The 22,469-nt window shown below is 35.1% G+C and overlaps 1 protein-coding gene across 4 annotated transcripts; it reads left to right on the top strand.

Annotated features, from left to right (window-relative positions):
- Window positions 1-672: 672 nt before the first annotated feature.
- LOC149419252 (acylamino-acid-releasing enzyme-like) lies at window positions 673-19,641 on the top strand. Of its 4 annotated transcripts, none has more exons than XM_089637752.1 (15): window positions 673-717; window positions 1,067-1,113; window positions 2,981-3,192; window positions 5,212-5,378; window positions 6,707-6,855; window positions 7,136-7,273; window positions 7,679-7,808; window positions 10,086-10,231; window positions 10,622-10,799; window positions 11,139-11,254; window positions 11,342-11,492; window positions 14,930-15,067; window positions 16,123-16,420; window positions 18,140-18,349; window positions 18,858-19,641. In XM_089637752.1, the coding sequence occupies exons 2-15, from the start codon at window positions 1,102-1,104 to the stop codon at window positions 18,955-18,957; spliced, it is 2,145 nt and encodes a 714-aa protein (XP_089493878.1). In that variant the 5' UTR covers window positions 673-717; window positions 1,067-1,101; the 3' UTR covers window positions 18,958-19,641. The 4 variants fall into 4 exon arrangements, with proteins under 4 accessions (XP_089493878.1, XP_089493877.1, XP_089493879.1 ...); XM_089637751.1 differs by having other exon boundaries at window positions 710-780; XM_089637753.1 differs by lacking the exon at window positions 673-717 and adding an exon at window positions 773-831.
- The last annotated feature ends 2,828 nt before the right edge of the window (window positions 19,642-22,469 follow it).

Raw genomic sequence — 22,469 nt, forward strand, 5'->3', positions numbered from 1 at the left:
AACTGGGACAGGAAAATTACATCTCTACGTGAACTTAACCATAGATTTAAAAGTTAGTCGTTTTCGTTCGCCGAAACAGCTGACGCTGCTAGCGTAATCAATGTTGCCAACGAAGGCGATTTATCGCCATTTAGGCTACTCAGAACGAGAATCGGCGACGAAAAAATCTAAAAGGCGACAGGTCGCCTATTAGGCTACTTCAGAAACAAGTTATTTAAATCAGCCAAATCACAAATAATAATTTAAAAAAAAAAAAACAAAACAAATATAACAAAAACTTCTTGAACTTACCTTTTAAACAAAAATACACCGGTATTTGATGTAATATTTTTTTGCGACGGGAAAAATGTGAGGAATTTTTCGAAATGCAATTCCGTAGCAACCCCCCCCCATGGATTTCGAAAAATTTTTGTGGTGAATTACATATATGATGTTTTTGTCTGTGCGGAATTTTTTTTCAGCGAAGTTTTGTAACAACCCCTCCCCATGGGGGGGGGTTTTGTGGGGAGCACTCATTTAGAATTTTTTTAAGGGGAATCAAGCTCACGTAGAATATTTGTGGGGAATATGTGGGCAGAATTTATGTGAGTTCATTAGAATTACTGCAACTGAAAAATTCGGCTACATTAGGCTACTTAATGTTTGAAAAACGGCGACATTATGCCAAGATCTGGTATATTTATGCCAAGATCCGTTGGCAACACTGGCGGTAATTTCGTAAGTAAAATTAGTAAACATTTTTGATTTGTGCAATTTTAATTTTATTTGAGGATAGAAAAGGTTACAGGAATTTATTTAAATTGTTTGAGCATCAGGTTGATTGTAAATTTGGTAATTATTGTAATGGTTTCGCGGTTTTAATGGTTTTCTGTCAAAATCTGTCATTCGTGTTGGTTCGCTCCGTTTGTTAAACCTTGTTTATTTGTCTGCTTCATGCAGATGTTTGTTATTGCATTACAAACTCAAGATAAAGGTTTTTAATTTAATATTAAAATTGTTTAGTGGTAGATTGGAAAATAACGGAGATAAGAACATAGGAGACATCTATTTCTGTCCATTGTTTCAGTTCATCAGTCTGAAGAAGTTGAGTAAACAACCAAGATGTCATCGCAGGTAAACAAATTATTATTATTAATTTTTACATTATTAGACTTACAAATAACATATTTTCTCTAAAGTCTTGCAAATAAATTAATAATTGTACACAAGTTTTGAATAGATTTGCCGAATTAGGCTGCAAGCAAGCATTTAAAAAAAAATAACATTTGATTTTCAACTCAATTACTATCTGGTTCTGGTACCACTATTGGGGAGATGGAAAACATGCACAAATAGGTTATTTGGTTCTTGGTTTGGGTTATATATCATTTATGCGTATTTCCTAACCTTCAAACTTAACTTTTATTACGAAAAAATGGAACTTCAATGCTTTTTTTACCATCTCCCTTGACATAAATAGTTATTTCGGTAAAGGTTACGAATTCCGCTTCACTCTTAATACGCAATATTTCACTTTCAAATAAATGGATTTAGCTTTATTAATTCAAAACATGATTTATTATGTCGGGGGAGACGGAAAAATAAGCACTTTTAATTTTAATTTCGTTTATTAAGTCACTTACGCGATATGTCACACGAGATTTCAAAGAAACAAAATAATATGACATTTGCCGGAAATACCACAACTAGTTATTTACCTAGCCAGTGCGCGGGTTAGGTACAGTACCTACCTACTAACTAATTCAGTTAAAGAAAATAAAATCTTGAAAATATTAAATTAATATATATATTATATAACCTAACCTAATCTAACTGTGATTTTCTATAGCAAAAAATGCCCCTTTAATAACGCCTGCTCGCGTCCCCTTTAGAGTTACATCCCAGTTTTCAAATAGTATGTGGGCTACGCTAGGTTTGTATAGACTGGTTTGTGATTTAATTCTAATACCTATTTTCCATGTTCTAACCTAACCTAACCTAAACGGAATACGTTTAATCACATTTTATTCTATTTGTTTGTTATTCGGGTTATTTTATTTAATTATCTGTTGATTATTTGTTATAAATAATACATTGACTTACATATTAATATGGATTAATTATACACGATGATATTATTTATTTAATATGGCAATACTAATTTTTTTGGTTGGCAGCAATATCTATGAAATATTTTGTAGGTACGAATCACGATATTATGAATATAATCCAACTCTTGATATGAACATAGTCGCTTTCGGCGGCGCCGCATACTAATTGACATATCACGTAAGTGACTTAATAAACGAAATTAAAATTAAAAGTGCGTACATTACCGTCTCCCCCGACATAATAAATCATGTTTTGAATTAATAAAGCTAAATCCATTTATTTGAAAGTGAAATATTGCGTATTAAGAGTGAAGCGGAATAGGAGAAAATTAATGTTATTTCTTGTAGTAATTATGTTAATTATTTATTTTGCATATCAAGCGGAATTCGGCAACTTTATCATTGTTCTTGTAGTAACCAAGTATTTTAAACAATATATTATATAGTAAGCGTGAAGCGAAATTTTTTATAACATAAAGCTCGAAAGATGAATGAAATAATTTCTCGACAAGTAAGTAAGTTGTAATACAGTATTTGTCTTTAAGTATTGTCTTTCTACTGATTTATTATAACTATATTATAACTTTATTATAACTTTTTTAATGTTTTATGTGTTCTATTAATGGTTTTTTGTCAGGACGATTCTAAAGGTATGTAGGTACACTCTAAGCCTTTGTGAAAAAAATATAACATTATTTTCATTTGAAAACCTTTAGCATTATTTATATTATGATAAAAGAACGTGCCACTCTAGAGTAGAACAAAGGAATTAAATAGTCACATCTTCCAGTTGTTAAAGACTATTAACTTCATGAATATTAGCGCGGTAATCTCTGGGAAATAAGAAGTAAAATTAGATTGCAATGCATTACAAATTGCTTGATTTTCAGGTAGACAAAGTGGTGTCCATTTTCCGGACCCTTGCCCAGATCCCAGCCCTGACCTCAGCCAAAATCAGTAACAACGGGTTGACCGTCGCCTCCATCTGGTCCCAGAGGATCCTCGAGAGGAACAAGCCCATCAAAATATGCATAACGCAGACCCTCAACTCTCAACTGGAGTCCGTTGCTGAAGACCCTTTTGGAGTAGATGTGTCTTCTGAGTAAGTCAAATCATTATTTTTTTATGTCATTTATCATTACAATTTTCCATTTTTAATTTAGAGCTTGCCGGCTTTCCGAATTGTGTCATTGGTCTGGGAAAATATGGAGGGTAATGGTAATTATTGGGTATCTACTTTTATGGTGGAACAAAAAGTATTCATTATTTAGGTACTTTTTATCATTAATATATTTTATTTCAACCACCGATTAAATTTTAATTGTTTTTTTTTTGTAATCAACTAAGTTTATTTTTGGTGGTAACACTGAATTATGATTTTTAAATGAAAACAGAAATTTTAAATGTTGTTGGTTTGCAATCTTGGCATTTATGTTAAAATTTCCAATAAAATTGTTTTTATTGAGTAGGTAGTTATTCTTAGTTAGGACAGGACGAGTTTTGCACCTTTGTTTTGTTTCATACATTTTAATAGATTGTATGTGAAATACATTTTTTATTTTACATTAGTAAATTATAGACGTGAACAAAACATAACGCCATTTTTTGTGGTTTGTCAGTGATACATCCGTAATCTGCACATAAGGAACCTACTTTTTGGAACATATCAAAATACAAATTAGAAAGCGCAAAACACCGCAACCAAGTACTAAATAAATTCAATTTGCCACCATTGAAAGGAATGTCAACGTCAATACGCTACACTAGCGTCTCTAGCGGACAGCGTTGTTAATATTGACAAATTTTTACTGGAGTTGGAGGTATTATTAATATTATAGGGTACGGTTATAATTTCTATAGGTTTGTGCATCATAATAGAAGAGTCTAAGGCCGCCCACAGATGAGCGACTTGCGGTGACAGTTGAAAAGTCTTCCTAGTGTCGCATCGCTCATGTGCCCACCTCCATATAATGTAATGGATTCTTATTTCATTAATTTTCTCTTATTCCGCTTCACTCTTAATACGCAATATTTCACATTCAAATAAATGGTTTTAGCTTTATTAATTCAAAACATGATTTATTATGTCGGGGGAGATGGAAATATACGCACTTTTAATTTTAATTTCGTTTATTAAGTCACTTAAAAAACTTATGTCAATTAGTATGCGGCGCCGCCGACGGCGACTATATTCATATCAAGAGTTGGATTATATTCATAATATCGTAATTCATACCTACAAAATATTTCATAGACACTGCTGCCAACCAAAAAAAATTTAGTATTGCCATATAAAATAAATAATATCATCGTGTATAATTAATCCATATTAATATGTAAGTCAATGTATTATTTATAACAAATAATCAACATATAATTAAATAAAATAACCCGAATAACAAACAAATAGAATAAAATGTGATTAAACGTATTTCGTTTAGGTAGTTTAGGTTCGGTTAGGTTAGAACATGGAAAATAGGTATTAGAATTAAATCACAAACCAGTCTATACAAACCTAGCGTAGCCCACAAACTACTTGAAAACTGGGATGTAACTCTAAAGGGGACGCGAGCAGGCGTTATTAAAGGGGCAATTTTTTGCCATAGAAAATCACAGTTAGATTAGGTTAGGTTATATATATTAATTTAATATTTTCAAGATTTTATTTTCTTTAACTGAATTAGTTCGTAGCTAGGTACTGTACCTAACCCGCGCACTGGCTAGGTAAATAACTAGTTGTGGTATTTCCGGCAAATGTTACATTATTTTGTTTCTTTGAAATCTCGTGTGACATATCGCGTAAGTGACTTAATAAACGAAATTAAAATTAAAAGTGCATATTTTTCCGTCTCCCCCGACATAATAAATCATGTTTTGAATTAATAAAGCTAAATCCATTTATTTGAAAGTGAAATATTGCGTATTTACCGTGAAGCGGAATTCGTAACCTTTACCCTTATTTCCGCAACTGCTCCAACGCAAGTATTGCTGCAACTAAATTCTCTCATCTGTGGGCTGTTTATACCATACATATTATTTATGTTTGAATATTGTTGAATCATAATCTTGTTATTAAAAAATTTACCATATCCACCTAATTAATGATTGGAAACGATTTCAGAATCATATCTACTATTTCACCGCAAGAAAATCTCAGAGCGATTGTCAAAGAGCAAACAGATGCAAAGGATGTTAAGAAGCAATACCTGGAAATTTGGAAGTACCGCCACCTGCAACACTGCATAGACCTTCCTGCTTTGGAAATCCACGGAGATGTTTATGCCGATAGTAAGTTGTGTCATTTAAATACCATATAAAATATCTATTTACTAATAATACGCTGTTGGATACGAAATTTTAACAGAAACACCTAATGTGTTTCAGTTTCTAACTAATTTAATAAGGGTATGTGACTGTAAAATTATTTGCTGACATTGTTTGACGGAATTATGTGAAAATAAAATAAATGTAAGGCAATGATAATTTATTTTTGCTTCTGTAGCTGTACTTGCTTTAATCACTCACAATTCATTTTTTGACGCCACGAAGTGAATATCCAATTTTTGAAGAAATAATTTAAATTTTGGATTTTATATAAAAACAGAATACCATAGACTCGCTAAGATAATCCATGTTCCAGGCACTCAATAATCGACAAAGAAAGTACAATGTACGATCTATTTAAAACTAAATTTTCTTTGTCTTAAAGATTTCTAATTTGGATAGTGACACTCTTAAAAATCATCTTCACTTTATCATTTATGCATGGCCAATTTTTTTTCTCTTTGTCTGTAGGGAGTGATTAATGCTATTGTTACATCATTATCTATTTACTATTTATTGTTCTTATGAATCTAAAGAAGATTAAATCATAGATAACATTATTGAGTTATTGAAGTTATATTTAAAAGCTTGTTTCTACCCAGTATCGTCTCAACTATAGATAATAGAAACAAAGGGATTTATGACATGAAATCTTGCCGACTATTGCCAAGCTACAACAAAACTGCACGGACTGGCAAAGCAGCGGAATCAATGAAAGTTATGCGTTTGGTGTGTAGTATAGGCGAGGTTCCGCTGTGCGTAGATGTGATTTGCAGTTGGCAATGGCATGTTTGGTGGTCTGCACTATACTGCATTCATACATCGCCACGACTGTGGTGTTCCCTTATCCTATTGAAGGACCAAAAGTCTCTCAGTTGTCTTTTCTCACATCGACCGATTGCCAAAGTTTCCACCCATCTTCTTGAGATAGAGCTAACTGGTTCATGGCCCATCTCCCTTTTTCTATTGTCTATGGATTCTTGATATTCAGAGGGTCCATAGAGACTTCAGAGGAAAGAGGGGGGTAATTGAAGTCACTGGAGGTAAGGTGACAGATGATTACTCCTTCAGGGCAAGACCAATCCAAGGATTTTTTTGTTTAAATGACTACATTTATTATAAAAAGAATCTAGACCCGCAATGTCCCTGCGTAGAGGTTAGAATACACGATGCCTACAATGTGTACATTGCCTACAACCTGTAATTGAAGTCAGTAAGGGGGCGGCGAGGCAATAAGAAGGCACTGAATTTTTTTGTTGTTATTAAAATGGTTTTAATATTTATAATTTCAGCTGAGTTTGGGGGCTTGAACTGGGACAAAGAGGAGAAGCGTGTGCTGTACGTTGCGGAAAAGAAACTTCCAAAGTCAGAGCCATTTTACAAAAGACAATCTGCCAAAAGTAAATCCAAGAATAACAAAGACGATGAAACTCCAACAAAGGTTTTTTTTTTACTCTACTTATTGCTATAAATTCGCCTAATGTAAGTTTTTATTTTATAAATATTTTCAATTTAACTTCCTTTTCGACTTGTAGGCAATTTACATTGATTTTATTTAAAAATACAGTGTACAGTGAAACCCACCCATTATTAAAAATTTTCGTGTTTTTTTTTTAGTCCCTTGAAGACAGAAATTTATTTCACATTCCCCTGTCTCTTGGAAAGCCTTATATGTATGTATATACTACCATAAAATGTATGTACAAAAATGTTTTTTCAAGGGTAATGAATATGTGTACAAACAAGAATGGGGCGAACAACTGGTGGGCAAGCACCTCTCCTGCATCATCATTTGCCAACTTGAAACTGAAACATTTACAGTGGTTGATTGGCTGTCTCCAAGTTGGTGCCCGGGACAAGTGAGTCAATTTTCATATTTTTATCATAAGCTAAAAATTATTTGTAAACTAAAAACACTTTTAACGACCCGGGTGGTCAAGTTAAAAGTAATGAATAAATAATTTTTTTTTATTAATATGTGTTTCTTAATAAGCATAGTATATTTGTGGCACGTTCCAGAGTGATAGATACTCTCAGTATCGCCCTGGTGAAGAACCACTATTCAGAATCGAAACATTGCTTGAAATGTGTGTTTTTTGACCAGATCCGAATAGCCAGGCACTTCGCAACCTTCCTCCTTCCCATCTCCTTCCAATCCCCACTCCCTTTAGCTTCACAACATACCTCAATTAGGAGTTAGGAGCAGTTGGGACTCTTGTGCAGCCTTTACAAAATATTTAACCAATTTTCCACTCTTCTTTTAGGTAATGTGGTCTCCAGATTCTGAATCCATTGTGGGAGTAGCTTTTGAAACTGAGCCCAGAAGACTTGGACTGATCTTCTGCACAAATCGTCCTGGCTTCATATTCAGGACCACCCTCGATGGAACTATCAGTAAATATATCATCTTTCTCAAACACATATCCCTTTTATGTAAATATTATAGTTTACATTACCTTTACTGCTGCTAAAGGCATTATGTATCATATTACATACAAGGAAACATATCATAGGTACCCAAAGATATTAGAAGAACGAGATATGCTATGTTGGCCGCTGGACCGTAGCCGGAGTACTACCTAATTAGGGTACTTTGAACGGTATCGGGACGTGTACGCACAGAAATCTGTTCTATGTATTAGTGCGGATACCTTAGCGCAAGCGAAGGTGTGCAGTAGTATTGGTGAACAAAACCGGCGACACTCGGCAAAACAATTCCACTCAGTACGAACTGCGCATAGCATATCTCGTTCTTCTAATATCTTTGTAGGTACCCAACATAAAGTATCTAATTCCTGTATAGAGTTTCATCACTGTAAAACATGTACTGTTTGTTTCTATAATATAAAATAAATATTATAATTTACGAATAATTCGAGACAGCATTTTCAAAGAACTAATTATATAATTGAAAAGTGTTCGTTTTTCTAAAATCAAACGTATTTCAATGTATTTGTGGCGGGCTATGCATTTAAGTTACAAAATAAGTTTTGTCACACAAAGTTCATGCTCCGTGATGGTTTTCTGTATGGCGAGGCAACAGCGTTGTACATGAAGTTTTGTTAAATTTCGTCTTCAAATTTTTTGATGCTATTCTATTCTGGCTTCCCATTTGCTAACCAAATGTACAAATTACACCATACAACTTGATGTTTAAGTTGGTGCTCTGTGTTATTGTAGTCGCACATCCCATCGAATCAATTTTGTGGACTGTACTCAATATGTTGAGCAGATGAGCAGATATGTAAACTTTCCAGGTTATTTTAGCAGACTCGATATTAATACACTTAAAGGTGGATACTGCACGGCTAGTCTTAATAGAGTACATATAAAGTTTATTGGTTTTCTTAGCAGACTCGATATTAATACACTCAGAGGATCACTTAAAGGTGGATACTGCACGACTTGTCTTAATAGAGTACATATAAAGTTTATTGGTTTTCTTAGCAGACTCGATATTAATACACTCAGAGGATAACTTAAAGGTGGATACTGCACGACTTGTCTTAATAGAGTACATATAAAGTTTATTGGTTTTCTTAGCAGACTCGATATTAATACACTCAGAGGATCACTTAAAGGTGGATACTGCACGACTTGTCTTAATAGAGTACATATAAAGTTTATTAGTTTTCTTAGCAGACTCGATATTTAGATTGTTGTTGTCAGAACAGGATAGGTAATTGGGTAAGTGAATGAAGTGGGGGAATGCAGGAACATATGTTAGTAGGTATGCATAGTTGCATCAACAGTTATTTTGGAGGGAAGCGTACACTAAAAGAACTAGGCATTAGAAGCAAGGCAACGGAATTCGATAGAGTGTTAAGTTATAAAATTACCGGTTCCACGACAAAACACAATATAAAAAATAATTCAGTCTAAGATTAAGAAAAGTGAAGAAAAAAAAAGTACATATTCTTACCTACAATAACCTAACCTGATCTTGTAAGTTTTTAGATTCTCACGGCCAAAAGCATTTTTGTTGTTTGTTTTTGGGGTGTCATGCCGTGTTGCGCTAACTCCTTCTTTAGCCGACGTTTCGGACAGCGTTGCAGTGTCCATCATCAGGGCAGATCCGGTAGATCCGAAGATGTGTAAATTTTGGTTGTCAAGTTTGTGCTTATTTGTTTGTGGCCTGGGCCCGTCCAAGTGCGAAATGCCAACGGAAGTGGCGACATCTTGTGGCGAATTCTGAAAGCACAGTATGATAAGCTGATGATGGACACTGCAACGCTGTCCGAAACGTTGGCTAAAGAAGGAGTTAGCGCAACACGGCATAACACCCCAAAAACAAACAACAAAAATAACCTGATCTTACTCAGAAAAGACTTTGTCTAATGAGGCGGGTACAGAAAACCTTGTAATAATTAAATAAAGTAATAAATGCCCGGATTGCCAGTAATGAAACTTATTATTTTATCATGTTCCTTTAACCTAAATTACTCATAGGTGGGCTGTATCATTTTGAAGTTTTGTATGAGAAGCCTAATATAATAGTTCATACATCGATGGTGATCAAAACATTTCTTGAACTGGCTTTAGCTCTATTGAGTGACCAGATCTGAATAGTCACGTAACTTCCAGCCTTCCTCTTCTCCTTCTTCCCCTTTTATGTTTTTGTTTATGAAAATTTATGATTGAAATGAGTATAATTATCTCATATTTTTCCAGCCAAAATATCTGGCGAGGGCAATGCGGTGAGGTCACCTCGCTTCAGCAGCAATGGGGACTCCCTGGTCTGGCTGCAGCGGCCGGTGGGAGGGCCGCACCACGCCTGCCACCAGATCGTCAAAACCGCATGGCCATTGGAAGACACCGTAAGCCATTTAATTTTTTCATTATCATCTTTATCCTTTTGTCCTATTCGAGTCAGGAACCCATTGTCTCGACAAGGTGCCTCCGGGAGTGGCTGTCCTGCACTACTTCGGCCGCCTCCATCCATGGTAGGCCTAACCTCTGTTTACGCTGCTTCTAAAGTCGCTTCGACAAACTATACCTGTTGTGGCCCACTGGACATCTTCCCTTTGGAATCGCACCCCGCATTTTCCTCAACTCTTGCAACTCAAATTTCTAATTTCGGCAGCTTGAACCGTGCAACGTATCCTCTCGTTTATCATTCAGATTTGGTGACCACATATATAAAAGTGGGGCGATATTTAACTTTATCAAATAACTATTATTTAATTCCGTCTAATTTTTTTTTTCAGCCGAAAGTGGAGACAGTCATTGACTTTGTGGCTGTAGAAGTTCCCATTGAAGGTGGAAAATCTTTCACTGGAGTGTACGCTCAAGGGTTTCCCAAGAGATGCTTCTCCTCGGACGGGAAGAGACTATTGTTCTCCACTGCACAAAAGACGGAAGTCAGAAGTTATGTGGTTGACATAAGTAGGTTAAAAAAATTTGATTTAATTTAAAAATATATGTTTGGGGCTTGATAAGTTTTATACAAAATGTATTTCATCTTTTTTGTGTTTAACGTTGTCTCCTTTGAGGAATGCACACTTGGAGCAGCGACTTTCCTATATTTCCAACCCAATAAAAAAAATCTACCGTCAAGCTCTGCAAAATAGTTGTTGACGGCGTACATTTCTCCTGATTCGTCGATAATTTCTTCCAAACAAGTCATTTTTTTTATTTTGAGAACAAAAAAAATCGCATTGGGTCCCTAAAATATGTTGAATGTGGAATTATTTAGAAGAAATAAAATATTCATATTTCTTGCAGATACTGGGAAAATAACAGATATTTCCGATGAGTCCTTCCCTTGCAGTACTACAATCATTGATGTTCACCAGGATATCATTCTGGCATCAAGGAGTTCCTTAAAACAACCATCCCAAGTAAGCTAATATTGTGTGATGGTGATGGTTCCATGTAGAAGCTGTGCAGGGCTTGCTATATATTTCATGTATGTTCATCCTTTCTAGCTCGTAATTGCAAGGTTACCGAAAGCGGGAGAAGAAGGTGCCATTGTCTGGAAGCTCCTCAGCAAAGAATCAGTTCCAGTTCCAGAAGAAATCAGCTCTGCCACTGTCAAGTATATGGACCTGGTGCACGAGGATGTCAGTGAACCAGTCAGTAAGTAAAATATTATCTCATTCGGAATTCAAAATTTCAAAAAATGATCAGTCTGGTGGATTCCTCTATCTTAAGTGGTAGTAAGAGATTTTCAAATATTGTCAAGTTATCCGTAACCCGGGAATGTTACGTTATCTTTTAAAAAAAAAAAAAAAATTGACTGATTGTAGTCCTTAACATCTGATGCGAATATTGTCCTTGTTCTACCAGTATTTTAATGGAAGTTCGCCTGAAGGACTAAAATAATTGATCGCTTTGACTTGACAAACACGTTACCAACATAGTTGACATTTCATTTATTTATTCCTCACTCCTGCAACATTCATCTCTTCAAGATTCTGTTTTACTCGTTCCTTTCCTTAAAAAGGACCTTCACAAATCCTTCACGCTCAAGCCTTCACTTAAGATTGTTATTGTTAAATTGATTTCAACTATGTGTATTAGTGCGGAACGAAAATTTTATTTTTATAATTTTTGTTTGGAATACTTAGTTGTATTAAGTTGCCAATTGCCATCAATTACCTCAATTAAAAATATAAATAATATCAGACAATGGTAAAAGCCCCCGCCAAGACATAGAACATTTACAAAAACGACAGTTTATGGGCTATTTGCGCCGCCTACAAAATAGTACAGAATTTATTAAAATTGGTTTATATTATTTAATAACATATTCATATAGTTAACTAGCTGTTGCAATCAAATATATCATTATTTTAATATACTTTGGCGCTGTGACAGAGGAGCAAAGTGCGGGACGAAGCAGGGGGCATTGTTTTGTTTAAACTAGTGTCGATAATTGTCTCAAGGTGAAAGGTCGCGCATCAATTATATTCATGAGTACTTGTTGATAAACGTTTTTTAAGTGATTTAACATGACTTCTACAAGACAAAATTTAAAATGTCCGATATTTGGTGAAAGTGCAGAGTTGAAAGAGAATATCCTACCTACGTATGAAAATGTGATGAAATTCTATGAATGGGTTCGACAAGACTTAAAAGTAAGGAATAACACAACAAAAGAACCTACGTTTTTGGAAATTGCCGAAAGAGTTGGAACGAAAATTGAAGAATTGTGGATAAAATCTTCTATTCCAATTGTCACAAACAAACGAGTCTTACAGTTACTAAAAAGTTATCACTCAAAGTGTTATAATTTGAAAAAGTCTTTGAAGAAACTTAAGGAAGAAAAGTTAGAAGAGTTCAGAGTACAAAGTAGAGCGCTTTTTGACATAGCTGCATGTAAATGTAAAGAATTTGTAAGCTGTACTTGTTTGAGAGAAAAAAAAGTGCCAAAAGAGGAACAAATGTTTTTAGAAGACCAACGTACTAACAGACTAATGGTTTTAAGAAGAACGGATCTTATGCAGAGTAAAAAATTGCTGAATAGAAGATTACGTGCTCTAAAACGAGAAATCAGGCATAATTCAATGACACGAATTGAAGAAATTCCCTCTGCTTCGTATCGGCTAAATAGATCTGAAGATAGTTCTAATACCGACCTTCCTTCTTGTTCTTCAGCCGCAGATGGTCTTGTCAACGCTGACACATTGAATCATAAGCCTATAAAGCTCACGGATGCCAGTCTTCATAGTTTGACGACTGTATGTGATAGATATGGAGTATCAGACCGAGCTGCGGCGGCTATCGTATCATCTGTTTTATGTTCTACTTTTGATGCCGACTCTGGGGCACAGTCGACTAACGTCTTAGATAGGATGAAACTAAGAAGAATACGACAGAAAGCACGCGAGCAAATTTTAACCGAAGAAAGAGTAACAGAAATTCCTGCATTATATTTGGATGGAAGGAAAGACAAGACGGCTAAAACGGTTTTAAAAGGATCGAAGAGATTTAGAGTGATTGTACAAGAGGAACATATTCACACATTTCGATTATAAAAGAACCAGGTTCTGTTTATGTTGGGTATGTGGTTCCAATATCGGCAGTGCAAGAAATATTGAAAGAGCTATCCACAGCTTTTTAACCAATGAAAAGATATCACTAGAGGGTTTAATGGCTGTTGGCTGTGATGGAACAAACACAAATACAGGGAAAGTGGGAGGCGTGATTCGTCTTTTGGAAAACCTCGACCATTGCAATGGATAATTTGTCTCTTACACGCCAATGAGTTACCATTGAGGCATTTGTTTACCTATTTGGATGGCCCTACTGCAGGACCTAAATCATTTGCAGGTCAAATTGGTAAAGCATTAGAGATATGCGAGACGCTGCCGTTGGCCAACTTTGAGAAGATAGAAGGTGAACTACCTCCACAGATCTCAGTACAGACCAGAAATATTTACAAGAAATTACTACTGCTGTCATAAATGCATCATGCTTTCCTGATTTATTACAGAGAAGCCCAGGTAAACTACCCCATGCCCGCTGGTTGACAAGAGCTAATCGCATACTGCTTTTGTATATTTCTACAGAAAATCTACAGCAAAATCTTTTGACTTTAGTAACGTTTGTCGTAAAATCCTACGCTCCTGTCTGGTTTGCTATCAAAACACATTCATCCTGCAAAGATGGTTCAAATCATTTATGGAAGCTCATTAACAGCACTAGATATTTGTTCAACGAGTTGTTAGCGATAGTGGACCCTGTTATAATTCGAAACAGTTACTTTGCTCATCCAGAAAACTTGTTGTTGAGTATGATAACAGATTCACGTAAGCAAATTAGAGAACTCGCTTCAAGACGCATTTTAAAGGCTCATCAAGTTAATAAAAATTGTGTTTCACACGTGTTTGAGGTGCCAAAGTTGGACGTAAATGTACATTCTTACATAGACATGATTGACTGGCAACAAAATATATACAAACCCCCAATACTGATGAGTATTTCCGATGAGCAGTTACAAGATCTTATTGAAATGGAGAAGATACAGTGTTGGAGTTTATGAGACTGCCTTGCCACACCCAGGCTGTGGAAAGATCTGTAAAGGTTGTGACACAAGCAGCTCTAAGTGTATGCGACAAGGCAAGAGGGATTCATAAAATCTAAATTAGCATCTCGAAAACTCATGCCAAAGTTTGAGACAAAAAAGGGTTTTTGTTACAAAAAATGATGTTATTCATACCAACATAACTTTCTTAACATGTGTTTACTTTTGAAATAAATTGTTTTATTAATTAAAATCTACTTTTATTTTATCATTTAATGCATAACATATTATATTTACGTATTATTTTGTTTAATGGGTGTTAAATACAAAACGTCTATAAAAAATTAAAAAATTAAATTTCAAGTCTATGGCGGGAACTAAAGCTGTCGAGCTAGAACTTCCAAATAGAGGAGTGTTATTTACAATTACATAAAGCAACTTTTACCTGGTGTTCCAATTCGACATTCGAAAAAAATAAAATTTCATATAAAAGTGTTCCACCATGTATATGGGTATATTATGTATTAATTTTCTGCTTTCTGTGCAGAGGACTTCACGGCGCTGTTTATTGGGGGTCCCCAGACCGAGGGGCTGAAGCAGCCACTCATCGTGTGGCCCCACGGAGGGCCCCATTCTAGTTTCACCAACAGTTACAGCCTGGAATCTGCAATGTATACTATGCTCGGTAAGAATTGAGAGTTTTGTGCAACTATTTTGTGAATGTGTATCTACAATATCAGTGAAGTCATTATATTTTTTCAACCATATCCCTTCTAGTTTAACTGCAATAATAGGCTAGTAACATTAACATTCTGCATGTGCAGGATTGAATCCATGCCCAAAAGTTTTATATTTGGACTCTTTTATGAATTTAATTTGTGAATTAATTGTCTATAAATATTTTTGATTCATTTTGCAGTAAAACTTACGCAAAAATAGTTTTTATTTTATTTTTTTTTTTTTTTTATAGTGAATACCTCACAAGAGTCCCAACTGCTCCCGTCTGGAGCCAGTGAGACTATGGCATCCCCAATTGGGGGATGTTGTGAGGCTGAAGGTAAGTGGGGAAGGGAAAGAGGAAGGTGGGGAAGTACCTGGCTATTCAGATCTAGTCACTAAACACGGCTAAAGCCATTTGGAGCAACGTTTCAATTCTGAATGGTGGTCTTACACCAGGGCGATACTGGTAGTATCTTCCACTCTGGAACGTGCCGCAAATATACTATATATTATTTTAATTAATTAATTGTGAAATAACACAAATTAATCAAATAAAATTTATTTGCGCACGCCGGGTTCGAACCCGCGACCTTCGGAATGGCAGTCCAATGCGTTACCACTGGACTATGCCGGCCGAATTTTATAATGAATTCTGAAAGTGTTGAAATTTTGATAAAGTATTTTTTTTTTCAATCTTATCAAAAAATTCTCAACATAAAAGCTCTGCCCATGACTCAATTTGTGTTATTATTAATCACTTCCCGGGCTAATTATTTTTTAATAATTTTTTTTTTAATCTGTTTATCTGATGTCAACGATTTAACCCTTAGCAGAAATCACGCACATTTTCATGAAAGCCCAAAATGGTATTAATTTTTTTCACAAATACTTTTGTGATCACCTGGGATTAAGCTTCTTTCTGTAATTTATGTAATATTATCGACTTGTATCCCACTCTCATAGCGAATAGACTAATATTTAACTATTTATTAAATAAAATTTATACTTACTTTTTGCTAGGTTTCGCAATGGTTCAAATAAATTTCCGAGGATCGACCGGCGCTGGTCAAACAAGCGTGGAATATCTCGCCTCGAGGGTGGGAGACGTGGACGTACGGGACTGTATCCTCGCCACGGACAAAGCCATCGAACAATTCTCCATAGACAGTGACAGATGCGTCCTGATCGGGCGGTCTCATGGCGGTTTCCTCGTAACCCACCTCAGCGGGCAGTTTCCGGACAAGTACTCAGCCGTGGTCGCTGGCAACCCCGTCACCGATGTTGCCTCTATGAGTAACTCTAGCGATATTCCTGATTGGTAAGTGATTGTTATCTGGAAAAAAAAAGAGTCTGTTGTTACAAAATTTAAAAAAGTTACCCCATGGGGTCATTTAAATTTTATATATTTAGGACTCTTATTTAAGTGAAAATGTTTTGACCAGCCCGGTAGATCAGTATTTGTAGTTAAAACTGTAATACAGTTAATTCTTTTTTTTACACATTACTGTTCATTCCTTGAATATTATTGGGTGGATTCGAAACTATTCTAATAAGAACAGTGTTATATTATAATACTCATGTAAAAACAGAATTGACTGTGTTTTGATATTTTTATAATATTAACTATAACAAAATTGAATTAAAAGTTTTTTTAATGCTTTAAATTCAGGTTTTTCAATATTGCAAGTTAACTACCGCGGCTCTACCGGCCATGGTCAAGACAGCCTGTTGAGTTTGCCGGGGAACATCGGCCTGAACGACGCCGGAGATTGTATGCTCGCGATGGCGACCCTGATGACAGAAAAACAGTCATCCAAAGTAGTTGCCTATGGGAACTCTCACGGGGGATTCCTCGTTACGTTGCTGGTGGGACTCCACCCAGAAGTGTTTTCTGCGGCTGTCGCTAAAAATCCTGTGACTGAACTTGTGTCCAAGTATAACACTACTGATATACCAGACTCGTAAGTTGTGTAGATAGAGAACTTAGAAAACAATTCACAGCAAAAGTTAGAACTAACACTAGTTTGAGGGTTCAACAACGCTACCTCCTCCTGTGTGATAATTTTTGTACATTTTCATAATTTTTATTTATTTTATTCCTTCTTCCTTCTATTTTACTTGCATACATTTTACAAAACTACTAGGTATGTATTGCTATTTTTACTATATAGAACTTGAATGGTATAATAAATATGATCCTTCACAATTATGTATCTCCAATGTGGAGAAAAGAATATTTATCAGGAGTGAAAAACCTATTGTTTGCCTAGTATTTCAGAAAAAAACACTATTTAATATATTTTTAATTTCTTTATATTATCAATACTACTACATTTTAATAATATGTAAATGAACTCCTCAGCATGGGAGATCCCAGTGAGGAAATCATTATATCTATTTGTCACAAAAAAAAATTAACACTTATTGTAATTTTTACTAAGCAGAATAATGTAGGTGGACCTCCAAATAATATTTATTTATAATAATAATGGTATTAATGTATACACAATAAATAAAACGAAATGGAAGTCTCCATTTTTGACCAAGGGAAGTCTCATTTTCCTGATTAATGTGTTTTTTCACTCTCAAATTTATAAAAAAAAAAAATTCAAATGTGAGAACTTATAAATTCATAACATGTCGCCTATAACAGATTAAAATAACAAATTTTAACTTCATCTTCATTACAGAATGAAGGCTTTTGCAAACATATTCTCTGCTTCCCCCCCTCCCAATTTTTTTTTTAACTTCATCTTCATTACGGAATGAAGGCTTCCCCAAACATATTCACTGCTTCCCCCCCTCCCAAACTCTCATTTTTTAACTTCATCTTCATTACAGAATGAAGGCTTCCCCAAAAATATTCTCTGCTTCCCCCCCTCCCAAACTCTCTTTTTTTATAAGGTTTTTCAAAGGTTAAAATAGGCATTTTTCATTTCAGTTTTTAAGGTACCGTAAAACATAGCCTTTCATGTTGGATTTACTGAATGAACAACTTATGTGGTACGAAAATATTATTATGTATTTACCTGTACAGGTGCGCCTATGAGGCAGGTACAGAATTCAACGAGGTGGGTCCCGTGAGCGATGATCTGCTGCTGGCCATGCGCCGGGGCTCCCCACTGGCTCACGCCCACAACGTCAGGGCCCCCACACTGCTCCTACTCGGCTCCAAGGACAAGCGGGTGCCCTTCTTCCAGGGCCTGGACTTCTACCAGAAGATTAAGGCCAACGGTTGCAAAGCTAGGTAAATATGTATTTATTATAATGGCCTTCGAAATGTTGTTTGTGTGTTTTAGAATTTTTAGTGTCCAGATCTGAATAGGCATTACCACTTCTTTGATATGGTTTCCCCAAAATGTTTTCACTTGCTCTGGGCATTTGAAATAAAGTTTAAAAAAGGTGGTTTTTATCATGAATCATGAATTTTTTTGTATACTTGCTCATGCTGCGAAACTTTGGGGACGATTGTTAGTGACGACTGATAATAATCTAAGTTTTTACATATACTGTAACTTAGTGGCCACCTGGTTGGGCAGCGTTGTGAGGCGTGTTAAAGTAGGGGCTGTAGGAAGAGATTATATGAAGGAGGAAAAACGGATGCCGGTAGCTCGCTCCACATATGAGCCGACTTACACAAAAAACCAGTTAAAGAAACAATCCGTTTTCTTCAACTGTGAACGAGTGTTTACCATAATTGTATTTCTTTAATTTTATAGCCCTTACCATAATATTGTGTCTTTTGTGTGTTCTAGAGTACTGGTGTATGAAGACAATCACGCCCTCAGCTTGGGGGCGGTGGAAGTTGATCATGTAATCAACGGAGCCCTGTGGTTGATCGAACACACCCAATAATACATCGCTGAATGTGTTTGTTCTTTGTCATCAATTAATATTGATATAAAAACCATAGAGAACATGAATCTACCCAAATTTGAATTTACTGTATTTTTATAGCCTTCTATCGATATATTGTAAGACCCCCTTTTTAGAATATGGCTAAGTGTATGTTTAAGGTTTTTTTTTCTTCTTTTTATATTCACAAATCCCACCGATATACACACAACTAAAAGCAACATTATTTACTTTATATAATAAATTTAGTTGTATGCAAATTTGATTTTTTTTAAGTACCATAACAAATGTTTGAATCAGTTTTTTTCATTAATAATTTATTAATATCAAATAAGCTTTAAAACAATATTGTGATTTGCCCGTAATACTTGTACTATTTTGATACCAGAAAAATATAATATCTGTAATATATATTTTTTTATTTTATTTTTTTTTTATTTAATATTTGAAAAAAATATTTTTTACATTGATAAGTATACAGGATATAAACAAGAAAACAATAGAAATTAAAGTAGCCCTTCCTCACCATAAAGAGACAATGCTCTTGTGTTTCGTGAGGGAATTCTAGCTCAATTATATATATGTTAGTATTAAAGTAAATAAATTATTAAGAAACAACACAAGATTTAAACAATATTACTTCTAGATGTAAGTAGTGAACGTATTTTGGACTTATAATAGTAAGGTAACTTTTAATAAATATATTTAAAAAAAAATCTTACTCATTTTCTTATTTTTGCAATCCTTTGAACACAAAAAAAAAAAACAAAATGTGTAACAACAGAACAATTATTTAGAAGATAAGCATTTTCGCCCTTCATTTACACATCGCTGTAATTTTATTTAATTTATGCTGGACACCTATGCCAGTGACATCAACTGTAAATTGCAGGTTTCTTCTAGAGCAGTCATACTCAACCTGCGGCCCGCCGAGCTATTTTGTGCGGCCCTCAATACATTTAATATCAGGAACATGATTTACAAAATCTGGCATTCTATATCACGTTTCACGTTAATTTGAGATTAATTGCGACTTTGACGTACAGACATTGAAACCCGAAGAGGATAGTATAAGTATAATATACTATCAATATAATATGGTATAAGAGTGTTGCTACTGCACACCATAACTGCACACCATAACTGCACACGCTAGATATATCTCTAAAAAACAAAGATTTGACAGACAAATATACGCGCAAATAATTTTGCTTGTGGCAACACATAAATTTTTGACAGTTCCAAATTTAAATGGTTAACAGGGTTACTACCAACGAAGGCGATGATTATATATCTATTTGATATAATTTTTTTGCAGCCGGAAATTTTCTAAAATGGAATTCTCTAGCTACCCCCCCCCCCCCACGGATTTCGAAAAATTGTTGTGGGGAATTACATAAGATGTTTTTGGCTGTGCGGAATTTTTTTCAGCGAAGTTCTATCAACCCCCCCCCCCCCCCCATGGATTTTAAATATTTTGCGGGGAGCAATCATTTTGTATTTTTTTGGTGGGGAATTATTATGTTTTACAGAAATTCTCTAACAACCCCCCCCCCTTATGGATTTCGAATAATAAAAGGGGGAATCAAGCTCACACCGTTGGCAACACCGACCAGTATAGTGTTGCGGCCCGCGTAGCTTTACAAACATATGAATGTGGCCCGCAGAAGAAAAAGGTTGAGTATCACTGTTCTAGAGGGTACCTTAGGTAAGGATTTTAAAATGAAACACAGACTTCGGAAAAAACACAGAAATCCAGTTGGACAAGGACTAGCGATTTATTGAGCCAAGTATGTACAGTTTCTACACTTTTTAATGTGGTTAGTTATTCTTGTCTCTAAAAGGAATGCATGGAAGCCTGGATCAAACAAATAAATAGCCGAAATTTAAATACCATGTTCCCACAGCTTGTCGTGCGAGTAATTCTGCCTTGCAAAGGCAATATGGCAGGTGCGCTGTGATTTAAAATCTTACCAAGATGAGTAATTGTGTGAGAACAAATAAACAATTTCTTATTGATAAAATTTTATGTAATAATCCTCTGCTGTCCGGTACAGCTGCTTTCGATTCAATAAGTATTCTGTGTTCCGTGTCTCTCCCACGTTTTTGAGAGTATGATTTCAAATGTCAGATAAAAATGAGCTTTGCCATACATGCACAGTCATATGAATATATAGACTAGAAATTAAAGGTGAGGGGTAAAATCAACTGTTGAAGAACGAAGGGGGTAAAGCTGACTGTGATTCGTCAATAAATCAATCTGACAGTATATAGGCATCTCGCATTATAATATCACCATTTAGTTCTTAAAATTAAAATCTGCTTTTGAATGAATAGACATTTTTACATGGGAGCGCAAATTACTCGCCACGTTATGAACAAATTTGCGAAGTCCAAATTCGGCAAAGAAAAAATTCTTCTATTGTCAGAGTCGAATATTTTGTTTACATATTTAGTTAAGACACTTTTATAAGTGTTCATAATTTAGTTCCCAGTAACCAACGATGCGTACAGATATATCTCGATGTGATAGTATATGTTTCTACAAACTGATCCATATTATACGATGTAATTACGCTTAAAATAATGCTTACATATGGAATGTAATACGACAATTGGGTTTATTCTCTTTTTCACATCTATTTTTAAAAGTTTTCATAGCTAAGCCACCATTTTGCCGTGTTATTTCGTAAAATGCCTCGACCATAGCTCGACGCTAGTTCGAACAAGAATGATAACGTCACATTCTCAAGATTCACGGGAAGCCATACGCGAGCCCAGCCGGCTCCAATGGAACCGGTATGGGGAGTGGGGAATAATACGCTTTTAATCACTTAGGGCAGGTCTACTAATATTCATATGTCTATGCATACATGCAATTTATTAGTTCCACATATAATCTTAATGCCAGGTGTATTTAGAGATATTTAAATGGTACAAGTCGGCGACGCCCGAGGAATACTTAATGCAATATCTCTGCACCGTAGTGAGATACGGAGTGGAATTAAAGTCGATGTAATGTAGTTTTTTAACAGTAATATTGTGGTATACAGTAGTGGATGGTGAAAGAAGTCGGAGACATTAGCAATAGCGAAGCATTGCGGGATCCACTAGTAATTATTAAAAATACTCATTTCAGTTGTACCTCTGTCTGTGACTCCGGCAACTCCAGTTTAATGAACTCTTAAACTTTTGCTTTGAATTTAAGCTCCATTTTCTAATTTTTTTGTTTAGAGAATAAGTACGTATTGCTATAAAGTACCTGCTTATAATATAATATTTTTATAAGAAAATTACTCTAATTGCCATTTACGAAATTGGATCTGATTTGTCAGGAATTCAGACTATCCCGATTGAAGTTTATTTGTTTGTTCTACTTAACGTCCCTTTTTCTATTTTTGTACTGTTTTGTATGTGAAACTTATAATTTTGATTATTATTCTATTTTTGTACTGTTTCGTATATTGTGAAACTTTGTATATCAAAATACCAATGTAAAATTGTACCTATTA

Source organism: Hesperophylax consimilis, chromosome 12 (assembly GCF_061612785.1).
Source record: "Hesperophylax consimilis isolate HC1 chromosome 12, BYU_Hcon_1.0, whole genome shotgun sequence".
Taxonomy (NCBI): Eukaryota; Metazoa; Arthropoda; class Insecta; order Trichoptera; family Limnephilidae; genus Hesperophylax; species Hesperophylax consimilis.

Coding starts and splice junctions, on each gene's coding strand:
- LOC149419252 (XM_089637752.1), top strand. Junction 6,856..7,135: donor ACGATGAAACTCCAACAAAG/GTTTTTTTTTTA, acceptor TGTTTTTTCAAG/GGTAATGAATATGTGTACAA. Junction 15,068..16,122: donor TGCAATGTATACTATGCTCG/GTAAGAATTGAG, acceptor ACTTTTTGCTAG/GTTTCGCAATGGTTCAAATA.